The sequence below is a fragment of the Nesoenas mayeri genome, assembly GCF_963082525.1.
Source record: "Nesoenas mayeri genome assembly, chromosome: 2".
NCBI lineage: Eukaryota > Metazoa > Chordata > Aves > Columbiformes > Columbidae > Nesoenas > Nesoenas mayeri.
In genome coordinates this window covers 31,838,561-31,853,197 of record NC_137543.1, presented here as the reverse complement: position 1 = coordinate 31,853,197, position 14,637 = coordinate 31,838,561, and the positions used below count along the sequence as shown (strand labels likewise).

General features: G+C 40.5%; 1 protein-coding gene across 1 annotated transcript in view; it reads left to right on the top strand.

The window, feature by feature from the left end:
* Positions 1 to 14,637, top strand: part of STMN2 (stathmin 2) — a gene marked incomplete at its 5' end in the record, with an annotated part of 41,438 nt that overhangs the window by 14,753 nt on the left and 12,048 nt on the right. The window contains 3 exons of the mRNA XM_080364122.1: positions 11,655 to 11,740; positions 12,088 to 12,197; positions 12,836 to 13,008. Coding sequence (XP_080220248.1) covers positions 11,655 to 11,740; positions 12,088 to 12,197; positions 12,836 to 13,008 — 369 coding nt within the window. The remainder of the gene's footprint in view (positions 1 to 11,654; positions 11,741 to 12,087; positions 12,198 to 12,835; positions 13,009 to 14,637) is intronic.

Below are 14,637 nucleotides of genomic sequence, written 5' to 3'. Positions count from 1 at the left end.
TGGATCATCTCACAACTTTCCAAGACATGATTTATGGATGCTGTTCTTCTTGTGTTACCTGGAAGTGTTTAGTTCTGTCATTGTATTGCTCTTTCCATCAAACAGTTGTAAGCAGCTAGTATACTGTCCTTTAGCCCACCCTTTGCCCAACTAAACGAACCTGGCCTCCTCTACCACCCTTCACAGGCCACATGCTTCAGGTCCATCGCCTTCCTAATAACCCTCCACTAGACCTTCACCTATTCCACCATGTCCCTATTAAACTAAGAGGCCCGAAACTGAATGCAGTACTTCAGGCGCAGCTCCACAGCAGCAAATACCTTCAGCCACTAGCAAATCCAACTTCCCCTTCTGTAGATTCACACGCACCTCTGCTTCTGCCCTGCTTCTTCTCTCCATTTTCCCAAGGTGGAAAAAACAGCAAAAAAACCTCTTCCTTGTCAGACTTTCAGAGCCAGCCTAGATCTCCTGAATTTATGTTTGTAGATTTATTTTAAAAAGTCACTACCCCAGTATCTGTTCCTATTGGACTTGGATGCTGTCATCTTTCATCGCTGACAGTTATGGGTTTACATAGCCACACGCTGAAATATCATCTGAAACCTCACTTGGGCATTTATACTCTCATTAGGACTGTGTATAAGACTAGCAGAAAATTAACGTATGTCTTTAGGTGCTGTGAAAATAGATTTTCATGGTGAACATATTGAACATTGAAATGTCTAGAAGTAAACCAAGTTTCTAGATTTGGAGACCTGCCAAAAGGTACTTCTCCTAGTCAGTCTGCTGCCCACTTGTTAGGAAATTATAACATCAAATAAAAAGGTGAGTTTTACAGAATCTGCTTTGTATCAGCATGGTTGATTAGGAAATTGTTGCCATTTCTGTTTGTGCAACTGCCTTCAAAGTCCTTCAAAACCTGAAGACATCATTTTTGAACCAAATGATTTCTCCAAGGATAAACACACCCTTGATAGGCTTTCCACATAGGGAAGATCCTTAAATTAGGGACTAAATTTCTGTAAACCCAGAATTTCAGTCCTTGGAATATCTTGTAATTAAATGCAGCCTCTTGCTCCCACATACACCCAACTGAGTAGACTCTTATATTTGTATTTAAATTTCTGTAGTCTTTGTTATGAAAAAAGGGGAATTGAGCCATAAAGTATCAAGAACTAGAGTATAAACGAAGTATAAATCAGAGTATAAAGCAGAGTATCAGGGCATCTGCAACACAGTTTCTGTTACCACATCTCCCTGGGTTTAAAGCAAAATCCCTCACAAATATGAGTTACATTGACAGACAAACTCTAATATCAAACAGTTTTATACCAAAACTTTAAAGTCTTTTATTGAGAGCTTATTTTGTTCTGGCATTCAAATTTAAAACACTATTGTTAATTAACACAATTTATAATGTGTAAGCCATTATTTGTATTATTGCAAGGATAGGAACCCTTCATTTTTCAGTAATCTCCTTACATGTGTCATTTGCAATCATGTACAGAAAGCAAACTAATGCCTTTATTCAAACTGATGAGACAACCTTATTTTAAAATGTTCCACAAAATTGAAATTCTGCTCAAAACCCAGAAGAAAATTGGATTTTTCAAACTGTCTCCTTTCATTGTCTTCTGCATTTTGACATTATTTTGTAGTCATGGCAGCCAGTAAGACTGATAGTGCATCATAAAGATGCAGTTACACATATTTGACTTTGGGTTAAGTACAATGAATACATGTGGATCACTCAAAATCAACAAAAAAACTTACATTAAAAAGCTTTATATATATACATTTTATGAATACAAATGTACATAAACTAAATAATGAATCTGTCTATGTGTTACCTATTCAGACACTATAAAATGGGTTTTCTAGCCTGTATGAAATGATCAGTTTGAGGAGTACCTTCTACAGCCCTCGCAGCAGCATATTGTCTCTAAAATGGATTATCCTGATAATTATGGTGTGAAAATAATTATAATTGGTTCTGCTCTCAATGAAATGACTCAGCAAGCAAGGAATACATTTAATTAGTAAAAGATAAAGACCAAGAGTCCAGCCCTACTGCAAATTATAATTGCATCTATCCCATGTGATATAAACACAAATTTCTGCTTAGCTGATTGCGTTCAATATTTTCTTTACCTTAATTTAAAAAAAAATGCACCTTTCTATTGAGTTTACTTACTGTTTTCTGAGCTGTAAGTTATGACTAACTAATATTTTGGCTTGCATCAGTTCAAAGCACAATTTTTAAAATACTGGAAGATTTCAAAGATACTGACATTTTGGGATGGCACAAGATGTGCATTACTGAGCGTTGTGGTTACAACCCATCTATGAATTATAAAAACAAGTCACACTTTATATCTGATTTACAGTTCCGTTAAAACCACATGTATATCTGATCCCAGAATAATGGCAAGGACCAGACTCTCTGTTGATGGAAAGTGGTAGCAGTGCATCTCTGTTCCCTTGATTGAGAGACTCCACAACAGCTGAGACTCCCTGAGTGACTAAAACAGAAAAAGTTGGATTCTTTGCCTATTGCTCCTTACTTGCCTGCTTTGCTGAAGCATTTTGGGCCACTCCTTTACTTGATAGTGTATCAATGGCTTGCTTTCAGAGTACGTGGGTAATTCCTACAACTTGCTCTGTTGGGAAGCTCAGTATGCTTCTTCAAATAATTTGACTGTAATCTCAGTCCAAAGATGTGGAGGGATTTCATAACATAATTGAAATAATATCACTACAAATCCAGAAAGGATCTACTGTGTCTGAATGAAAAGAAACAGTAACAGAACTCATTGCAATTGTGAAGACTGACAATGTGCCAGGTTATGTCATTAGTCTCTAGGCACAGTATTACACAGCCGCCACGGAATAAAACGACATCCAGTGTCAGTGGGTGGTGCACGTCCAGGTGATGCAAGATCAGGAAGAGCTTGTTGAGCCTACAGAAAGGAATCAAGGGTGATACAAAATTAAGTCAGTGGAAGCCTCTGAGGAGATCATTAAGAAAAAAAATACTAAATGCCACCATTCCAAACACACATGACTGAATGAGCGATTTAGAAAAATAAAAGAAATGTTGTCAGCCAGCTCTGTCACACCCTGTTCTAGTAACCCAGTCTTACTGTGCTAAAACAGAACCCACAGCACGACTCATACTTCAGGAAGATGCCGTTCGATCATAGCAGGCTGTGTCACTAAACCGTTGCCATTCTATTTCATCATATTTTATTTGCATCCGCACTCTAGGGGCTGTTTCAGCAGCCAGCACCCGTATTTTCTGCAGTACTCTCAAAGAGACAGCTCAAGAGACTTGCCAACAGAGGTGTCAGTCATCCAAAAATCAGGACACCTGTGTTCTCCATGAAGCTTTCCTACAGGGTGGGTCTGTGACCTGAGGCAGTTTTTTTCAGCTGTGGGTCATTTCCCCCCAGCATGCCTTGCCTGTCTTCCTCACACGATAAGCTCTTTGGCACAGAGTGTTCACATCTGACATGTTTATACAGAAAGTAGTGCAGATCTCAGCTGGACCTCAGCATGCTCCTGCAGTTCAGTAATGAGATGACCTTAAGAGCGTGCTGGGAGACAGCAGACCTCTCCGATATCCTAGTCCCTGACTGCTGGGTGCTCCAGGGGAAACTGGTATGCTCAACACAAGGATTCAGAATTGTACTTCCCACCCAGTGCCTACATCACCAGCAAGCAGAAAGCTGTGGGCACGCTGTGTTTGTGGTGACTCGTATCAGCATACCAGGCTGTTGGAGGAAAGCAGGCACCTGCAGGCTCTGCAACTTCTGTCCTTCCAAGCTGTAACTCAGTCCACTACACCTCACTTATTATATGTTACAAGGACACTGAAGAAGTACCATCTCCTCTGCACATCCCTCCCTGGTGCATCAGCCATCAGCATGGACGCAGGACCAAGCCAAGCACCACAGCTTTGTACCCAGGGAGGTGCTTGGCTCAGAGGGCTCATCAGCATTACATAGCTGCTTCTGAGGGGAAAGAGAATAAATCTGGGGTTGTCCTGCTGCAGGGAAGTCCTGAAGAAAACTCCACTAGGCTGCTGTTAAATCAGGCTAGTATGGGTGGTAGCCCCAATGTCAGGTAGCCCCTGTCTACAGCAGGGCTGTGATGGGTGTGTTGAGAAGAGTCTCTATGAAGCCTTCTGCTTATCTGGCCTTCACATGTGCATATTAGCATTCCTGAAAGCACTCCTTGTAGCCTGTGCAGAGACTGAGGTTCTGGTTCAGTACTGCTCATCAGGGGGATCTTGAAAATCACATTAGTGAAAATTTTGGAGTGAAATGTCTGGCTTTCTGAGCCATTTTTTATGTAACTTGTCTTAGAAGTAAAAGAGTTGAGTGGCTTTGTGTGCTAGTGAAAGGGTATGCCACAAGCCTTTAGGCACATGAAGTGAAGGAGATTACGTACACACAGTGAGCATTAAATCATGGAAAGCAAATCCACCCATTCAGAAATTCCAGGGTTTAAGCTTTTGGTCTGTAAATCATTCATATAAGACTCTGAGTGACAGCTTGAGAACAGGAAAGTTGATTATAAGGTACAAAATCATTACTACTACTCTGTCAGTAGTCCTAAACTATCAGTGAAATTGAGGGGTTTTCTGTAAGACATGACAGAGCCAAACTTGCTACAGTACCAGTCAAAAGAGACCCTTTTCCCCATGTGGAGGTATGTAACAAAACCAGCAAGTTCTCAAGCAGGTAAGGCGAGCCAAGTAAGGAGGGTTATTTCCTCCTGGTGCAGCTGCTACCACCTATTCCCTTTTTCCATCCTGCTCACATTCAGGAAGATCTCTTTGGTTTACATCCTCTCATAGCTGGATTTCCACAGTCTTTTGTTCTTCCACAGAATACAGGAGACAGCAGATAACAGAATGATTCTGTTTGGTGCTGCCTTAAAGACTTGCAAACTATTGATGCTTACATGATTTTCACACTTAGGTGATAATAGTTTATGGGGAGCTGTCTGTGGCTGTGATGGCCTCTTATGAAGATAGGCATAAGTTGAGTACCCTGCCAAAGCATCTGAAGAACAGGAGCAGAACTTGTCACTGCAAAAGACTAAACCGGTTAAGCAGCAGTAAATAAAGCTTTCCTAGGAGCAGTGCACTGACAGCTTCTGGACAGGCACATGTCTGTATTCTTTCCACATTTCTGTAAACAGACGGTGCAATCTGGCCCAAGACTCTCTAATAGTCACTATGGCAAAGCATCTGCATCAGTGTTTGTTTTGAGTAACCCTGGCAAGATTTTTTTTTCCAAATTCGAAAAACCCCTTCCATTAAAATCTCTTTTTGACAACATGGTTGCATTAGCATGACAAAATAGTCCCATTAACTCATGTCACAGGTGACCATAACAGTCAGGGTTCAGTAAATTGATTTTCTTGTTGCTTCAGCAGTGAAAATTACATAAATTGAAATAAAACAAAGTAGTAACTTCACATCTTAACATTCTGATATCAGAATATAAAGTGAACAAAGACATTTGAATCCATTCACACACATTAAGTAAAAATCATAAACCTGCCATATAGACTAGTCTGTTTTAGTTCAAAAATCCATAGCAATGATCATAGCTGTAAATTTAGGGGCAATTTTCAGTTAGACTTTGCACACCCTGCAATCTGCATGTTTGCATGTGTTTGCATCTACACAGCATAGATGCGAGAAATGCAGTCTTTGCATAAGCAAACAGTTGCTTGTGTACTCTTTGGGATGGTCTTTCCAGCCAGATCCTATGCTATCACCCAAACTGTGCTGTAGAAGTGGCATGGAAGGGCTTGCACTTCAGGACAGGTTTCATTGGTTCAATCTGACAGTCTTCATAGGAAACTGAAGGGTCAGATCTGTCGCTTTTTCTTTTTTTGTGTTTTGAAGAACTGACACTACAGTGGACCCCAATTTCACTGCCACCCTGTGCTTTTATGAATTACATTAATGCTTGATTCCATCCCAAGCCATTTCGAAATGATTTGTTAAAAGTCTCTCTTATTGGAGAGAATAAATTCACTAATGCTTCTGCTGAAACCTGTGTAGCTTTAGTGATCTTGGAATGGTCATGAGTGTTACAAAAAGTAATGCCTAGAACTACTTTTTAATCTCATTTGACACAAAAGCAGATTAAATATGTCAAAGTTCTTTGTTTCTTGTATTCTGGACATATAGTAGAAAATGCTAGAGCTGCTGTTGACAGAGGAAATTCAGTAATTCACAGTTTCTGTTTCTTACTTCCTTTTCATAGTACCTGTTTGCTCTATGGCCTAGGTACAGAATTATCACAAAATTCAAAGGCAGGGAACATGACCAAAAGTATATACTTGTCTCTATATTAAGCTGCATGGCATTATCGCAATTTTAAAGACTTAGTCACCAAAGAATGGCCCCAGGTGAATGAGGGTCCTGTGCCACCTTTCCCATCAGTGAAATATATGAGCGCTATAGGGCATTGAAGAGGAAGTTCTGTCCAGCTCATCTCAACTGCCTTTGCTTTGGGCCTGTGAACCATTAATAGGATTTAAAGCAATCTAATTTTTGTTGGGGAAACCAGACAAGTACATGTGTACTTGAGGTTGCGAGTTGGATTCACAGTAAATACTCTCTTGAGCAGTGTTTTTCACTCAGAGAGACAGTCACAAAATAAACCCCACCTGTGTGAACCACCAAAATGAGATATCACTCATGACTGAATGTAAGTGATGGATAAGATCTATTCACTTCAGGGGCTTTTACTTTCATTCCCTTCATCACTGGCTACTCCATAAGCCTATAAACATCCTTAGGTTTTCTGATAATGGAGGGAGATTGACTGGCCTTAAGACAACCTAATTCATTTATCTTAGATGTCTCTTTTGGAGTAGAACCAACCACTCTCTGGTGGTACTTATCTCTCCAACAGCTAGAAAAAAAGCTTTCATAACTGCTGCAAATTAGCTATCTTAAATATTAGATATCCAGCATTAATTAAAGTGAATCCCAGACTCATACATGTCAGACAAATGCCAAAAATTAAATTTTATGTAGAATCCCTATCACTTGTGCCCCGTCTTGAGTTTTACTTCCCTCAGTCCCATGTGCTTGTCCCAATGCTAATTCACCACTTTACCAGCATTCATCCTGCAGCTTTCTTCAAATACCCCACCAGCTATGGGGAAACACTTACAGTTATGGTCATACAACAGCATTTCATGTGACAGAAAAGGATGCAGCACACTACTAAAATGGATTATTAAAAAAAAAATGGCTAACAGAGTGCACCTGTTGGGGTTCACAAAATGACATGGCTTTTCATGAATTAAAGCATTGTCTTGACATACCAAAAACTCTAGCACTTCAAAGGAAGCATTAACAAGGTGAAATTCGTAACAAACTACTTTGTTAATAATATCCATGAGAAGTCGGTGTAAATGGTGGCTGTGTTAGGTCTTCTGTACCTTGTGTTTCATGCTTGCTGTAGTCTTACTTCTAGCACCTTCAGTTTACTCCAAAGCAGAAAACAAAGCAGGATTCAGTTCAGTCTCATAGAACTGACAACCTCACAGGTGCCTGGCAAGGGAACACTAGGCTGACCCGTGTTATGAGTTGTACATTTTGACCATGGGCAATGTGCCAGTTTCTGTGTCCAGGTGTGCGGAACTTCAAGAACTAGTTGGCTGGTGGGACTTGAGCTGTCAAAAGTCACTAACACTTTATTATATGCAGACTGGATTCAGTAAGGCAAATTGAATCAACAGATTTGCCTTCATCAGATGTTAATTATAAGTAACATTTACACTTATCTCTCTGCTTTCATGTGTTAAAAATAGTCTTGCTTATGAGTAACAGTCTTTGGTGTGACACAGCAATCTGTCCTAGCTGTGCTTTGCCAAGGAACAAAATGTGACCCAAATTGCCAATGGCCTGTCAGTCAGGACAGATTTTCATTTTACAGTGTAGACTGTAAAAAATTCCTTATAGCTATTGGATAACAGATGAGAGCAGACAGTGTGGTTTTGCTGGTGTTTTGCCTCATCTTCCTATTTCTCCCAGCAACAAATAAGTGTTTGCTAATACTGAAATCTCTTCTGGTTTTAGTAAAAATTAGTGTTCTGCTCTTGCCCAACTTTGAAGGATTTCATGCATCCTGACATTTAAATTTTGCTGCATATAACTGAGAAGATTCTGTTGCTGTCTTTTGTCAACATTGTTCTTTCCTAGCAATTTCCTTATCAAAGCTTTTGTAGTATTACAATTACCACCATTTACTTTCCTTCATTTAACTTCTACAGTTAATGGAATGATATGTATCCTACATGACTGCACAAGGAGCTACATAATTAGCGAGCCAGTTGAAACACGTTTGGAAAATAAAGTTTGTTGCAATCACTGCTTGTCTTCAAGGGTTTTTAAAAACTCCACTGTAAGAATTTTTGTGCCTATTTCAGTTAATACAAGAGGTCCTGTACAGCTTGCATAAGTGATATGCTATTGGATTTCTGGCTTATGTACTGCTTTTTTAATGGAAGAACATTTATTTTAGAGAGGACTGGCTTTCACGGCTAAAACACTAACTCCTCAGGATTTAGGAAAGTACAGTTATCCCTGTTCAATCCATGTGACAGTGACCCGCCACTCTCATCAGACCACTAACCACAGGTGCCTATGTGGATCTCACAGGGATAACAATACTGTGGTTTTTGTTTTTGTTTTTTAATGTATGACAGTTTAAGGAAAGGACCGCTGAGCAAAGCAATGCTCCTGCTACTCAGTGCTGCCAGATAAGCTGCTTTTTGCCTGGTCAAGGGGGACAAGTCACAATAATGATGTTGGACGCCTAAGGAGATATGTGGGTCTTCTCAGTCCTTGTCTCCAACAGGAAAAACAGTACTGGTCAGCATGTCAGGAATATGATGCATGCATACTCTCCCAATGGTCACCCAAGGCAGAGCAGGACTCTTTTCCCGTCCTCTCCTGTATCATCCACGTGTTGTTTGGTTCCCAGGGTTGCAGCAAGCTCCAGAACTTGCTGTGAGTATTCAAACCAAGCTCCAATTATGGTTGAAGGACTTTCTAGGGCAAATGGAGACTAAATCAATACCATGAAGAAAGAAAATGTAATGCTTGGAAAGCATGGAAAGTCATCCTAATTCTGTCAGAAGCCAGAATGAAAGAGGACAATCATTCCACCAGCGTGCTTTCAGTGCATCTATTGTGCTGGAAGGAAAGAGAGCTGAGCACGTTCTTATCTCTCTCCAGCCACATTTCGTAGATGACAAGCTGGGAGAACAAACACCTTATTCTAATTGTTATAAGTACTGTTAGAAAACAAGACATACTCAATGTCAAGCAAAGATAAAAATAATAAAAAGTCCTAAAAGGCAGGATTCCTGGGACACCGTTTTGCATTCCTCATTCTGCAAAGATATTTCAGGGTACACATTGTAGCCTCCTTCTGCACAGATATTTCAGGGTACACATTGTAGCACATTGTAGCAGTGTACAAGCAGACCTTGTACAAGAACCTTTAGCTTTCAGCTTGTTGTCACTGAGCATGTCTTTAACACACAACCCAGCACGCATTTTCTGTATGTTTAGCAGCCTCCAAAGCAGCATGTAGGGACTTATATTCACTCACTCCACAACCTCCCTGCTGAAAAGGATGCTATTTTGGTGGTGTGGGCAGCCAGCTGGGCAAGCCCTCTTCCAAGGACGGTCTGGACAATGACACCTCTGCTCTCAGAATTATGCATGTGGATATATGCTTCCTGGGATGAAGGCCTAAATGAACATACCATTGTGTTTGACTGTTAACATACATCAATTGGCCATGATTTGTCTTTTCAGATGAGTTTTGAGTTATTACTTGCAAGTTGATACCTCTGTTTCAAACAAAAAAAACCTTGTCAAGTCCAAGCCCTGGGGAACACCACTTGTGACCAGCTGCCAATTGGATTTGGCTCCATTCACCACAATTCTTTGGGTCTGGCACTCCAGCCAGTTCTTTATCTGTCACAGAGTACAACCTTCCAGGCCATGAGCTGCCAGCCTCTCCAGCAGAATGCTGTGGGATATGGTGTCAAAGGCTTTACTGAAATCTAGGTAGACAACATCCACAGCCTTTCCCTCATCCACTAAGTGGGTCACCTTGTCACAGGACATCAGGGTGGTCAAGCAGGACCTACCTTTCATAAAACCATGCTGACTGGGCCTGATCAACCTGGTTGTCCTGTATGTGCCATGTGATGGCACTCAGGATAGCTCCATGATCTTCTCCAGCACTGAGGTCAGACTGACAGGTCTGTAGTTCCCTGGATCCTCCTTCCAGCCCTTTGTGTCATACTTACCAGCCTCCAGTCAACTGGGACCTCCCCAGTTAGCCAAGACTGCTGATAAATGTTGCAAAGTGGTTTGATGAGCTCCTCTTCCAGTTCCCTCAGTACACTTGGGTGGATCCCATCTGGCCCCATAGACTTGTGCATGTTTAAGTGGTGTAGCAGGTCACTAACCATTTCCCCTTGGATTATGTGAGCTTCATTCTGCTCCCTGTCCCTGTCCTGCAGCTCAGGGGAGTATTGAGCTTGTGTACCTGGAACACAACTGGTCTTACAATTAAAGACAGAGGCAAAGGAGGCATTAAGTACCTCAGCCTTTTCCTCAGCCTTTATCACTATGTTTCCCCCCCATCCAATAAAGGATGGAGACTCTCCTTAGCCCTCCTTTTGTTTTTAATGTATGTATAGAAACATTTTTTACTGCTTTTTATAAAAATGTTTTTATTGTCTTTTATGGCAGAACATTATCATTCAAATACCACTGTTTTGAGCAGCACCTTAAGGCTCTTAAGCCTTCATCAACTTCAGGGGCCTTTCTGAGTATGAAAAAATAATTCAAAAAGCACAAGAGCATCCATGAGAAAGGCTGAATAACAATTTCATATGTATACACAATTTGAAGATCAAATGGCTTTTTGATATTCCTTTAGTAACATCAAGAATTAATTTGGTCTAATCTGTTAAGTACAATACTTTCAGCCACAGTTATATTTTAAGCCATGTTTTCACAGGCTGGCAGCAAATGTGTGTCTGCATCTGTAGACATTATTTTGATAGTAGCAGGAATTTGTGTGTGCCAGGATGAATTTTGAAGCAACCTCCCCCTCAACATATATACTTTATGCAGTGTGGGCAGTGGCTAGGGTATTGTCGCAGGACCCAGGAGAACTGACTCGAGTCTGGGCTTTCTCATTGACTTACCAAGTGATCAGACACGAGACAGATTTTCCTACTTAAAAGCTGGGATGATGGCAATTAGAAAGGGTGAATGCAGAACATTGTGTAATGGTTAGGTATTGGTATCACTATTTCTAGACTAAGTCCTCCTCAGTCCATGAGGAGGCATTACTACAGGCATTACAAAGTCAGTAAAAGTAACAACATAAAGGTAAATTACAAGGATATTTATTGCATCAGCTGTTATGCACTAGATCTGAGTATGGAAGCAAGTAAGTGAGGAAGGAAAAGCTTTGTTTCAAGTACTTACACATATTAACGACATTATGCAAAGGATTTTATAAATGTATCCTCATTTCTGGTTTTATTTTTATTTGTCTGGATGACATTTTCATTTGTAACAGATAATGTCTTTAGCATCTGCCTATGGCTACACACAGGCAGCATTTCAGAGCTGTTCTCAATTGCATTTGGATACGTCAGAGAATTTGTAAGAGCTTCATTTCTCTCCACCTGCCAGGAGTGAGTGGAGTCATGGCAGTCTTCCAGTGCTAAATACATTTCCTGGTAGCCAGATTTACCTTGTATAAATGACAGGGGACTGTCTGTGTTAAACCCAAGACTGAGGTCATGTAGGAGATCGGAAGCAGTCCCTGCAGTACTGAACATTTTGTGTGTGATTTGATAAAAGATCAGTGTTCGGAAGAAATAGTCAAAAGTAAATACTCTGGAGAAATCTGCCAGGTGGATGATAGAGCAGATTTGCTGGTTCCCAGCCAGTCACCTCAGCTAGAGATGCAGTGAGGAGGAGCTGGGGAAGTGAAGCGTGCTAACAAGATCTCTCTTTTCAGCTTACAAGGAAAAGATGAAGGAGCTGTCCATGCTCTCTCTGATCTGCTCCTGTTTTTACCCTGAACCTCGCAACATGAACATCTACAAATATGATGGTGAGTGACTTCTGTTGGAGATCATCCTGCAGGTCAGATAATGCGCTAGTGCTGGGAAATGACTCAGTTCACAGTCCCAGTCCATAGTGTTAATCAGTGGATATTTTGCTGATTTAACAATTCATTTGCTGGTTTTGGCTATTGCTTTCTACTGGTTGTGCATTACCCATGATGCTGGATATTGTTCCTAATACCAACTAGCTAAACTTTTAAAGCTAGTGCTCTCATACTGAGCTGTACTTTTCCTACTACTCACTTGAGAATTATAGCTCTTCACAGCTGACATAATTCCCAAGGAAACCAAGAAAAGATGAAAGCAGGCTTGAAAAATTAATCAGTTTGGACACTGCCCGCAGGGGGTGTGAAATGGCACAGAACCCAAATAAGCTTCCAAAACCACTTTATAATTTTTATCTTTATGGGATTAAGGTATAATTAAGCTATTACAGATACAATGGAATGTACTTCTCCTGAGAACAGCTTTCAGCACATAATCTGCCATTGCATTTAAAATGCCCAAGGCAAAGGTGCTAAATCTTTTCTCTGTGCTTCTGATCCTAAACTAACATCTGTGTTGCTTCTCCCCTCAATACCGCTGAGGTATTGAAGTGCTTACCATTTCTCACTCTATTATGCAGACATGGAAGTGAAACAAATCAACAAACGTGCCTCCGGCCAGGCCTTTGAACTGATCCTAAAGCCACCATCTCCGGTCTCAGAAGCACCACGAACTTTAGCTTCTCCAAAGAAGAAAGAACTCTCTCTTGAGGAGATCCAGAAAAAGCTGGAGGCTGCAGAGGAGAGGAGAAAGGTATCTTTCCTTAAAAAAATGCTAGTAATTACACCTGACGCTGTACAGTAAAACAGACAGGTTTCCTGCCCATTTGTACGTTTCCCATTGCCATCACTGACTCACAGCGGCCTGCATGGATAGAAGTTACTAGCAAGTTTAAATGAAAAAATGAGTTTATATTCTTTCAGCAGCTCACAAACAAACCTGACTGGTTTCAATGCTTGGAAAGTATGTGTCACAAAATACAGCTGGCTTTGGACAGGAGGCTTAGTTGGGTTCAAATATGCATGCTTACTGTGTGAGCGTAAGGGGTGTATTCAGAGCACCTATAAAAGTGGCTGAAAACCAGTGCAATTCTTTTGATGTCTGAGTTTATGAGATGGATGTGCTATTTAAACAACTACTGCATGGGCTAACAGATCTTGACTCCTGCTAGTGCCAATGGAAATTGCTCACAAAGTCTGCCTGAGGCAGCTAAAATGTCTTATTTATTCAGTATGGAGGCATACCAGCCCTAAATAAAGTGCTTTCTGCATCATTCACCACACACGTGAGTGAAGACACCAGCATAGCACAGCTACTAAGAGAGACAGTTCTAGCAGACAGGATGAATAATGCTGGAAGTTGGTCTTGCAGGGCTATATACAGAGTAAGCTTTTCCTTCATTTTTGACCCTGTTTCGTAATCATTAAGTTTGTCACATAGAGCTTGGAAGGGTTTTAACACCCTGTTCACAATGGTTAGCACAAACGCAGGGCACATGCAGCAGGAAGTTCACATTAACTATTTCACCATGACCAATGTGTTGCAGAGGTCTTTATTTACTCTAAGTCAGAGCTTTCAAAGAAATACTTATTTCAAAGTATTAATTTCAGTAAAAGGAATTTAATGTATGTGAAAGGAATATGCATTTGCACTAGCATCTGCCCAGAAATGTGAGCTTTCACACAGACAAATGATGATATGCCCCAAAAGCTGCATCTGTGAAGTGCCTCTGTACCAAGTACAAATACTCAAGATATGGGCTCAGAATGAAATGGCAGCAATTAAGAAGTGTGATATTATGCATATACTTAGTGGGAAATGTAAATTGAGTGTCCCAGAGATTTCATTTCATTGATTTCATTACTGTTCATTTCTTCCTAAAGAAAAACTCATTATGCAATAAACTGGTAATCAGTGATAGAAATACAGACACCTGCCATTTCTTCCCCTTGGTACTCTATTCATTTTGATTGAACATATAACTGAGTTATTTTAATGGGCAAGATCCTTCACATTAGCATTGCAGCAGAAATTGCTGGGAAAGGAATGAAGAACAGAGCAAAAAACTTCATTACCTCACTGTTAAAATCCCTGGTGCCCCCGCATCTCAACTATTGCCTTCAGTTTGAGCCTGAAAAAGAGTATAGGGCAGAGAAGAGTAAAAAAGCAATCAGAGGGATAGAACATCTTCCATAAGAAGATAAATAGTCCGCTTTTCAGCTTGGAAAGAAACAACAGACGGAAGATAAGATAGAAGTCTACAAAGTCATGAATGGTAATGAGAAGATGACTAGGAACAATTATATTCTGTTTCCTGCAATCCAAAGGGAAAGAAACACTCAATGAAATCATCAGACAGCAATTTCAAAACAGAGAGAGGGA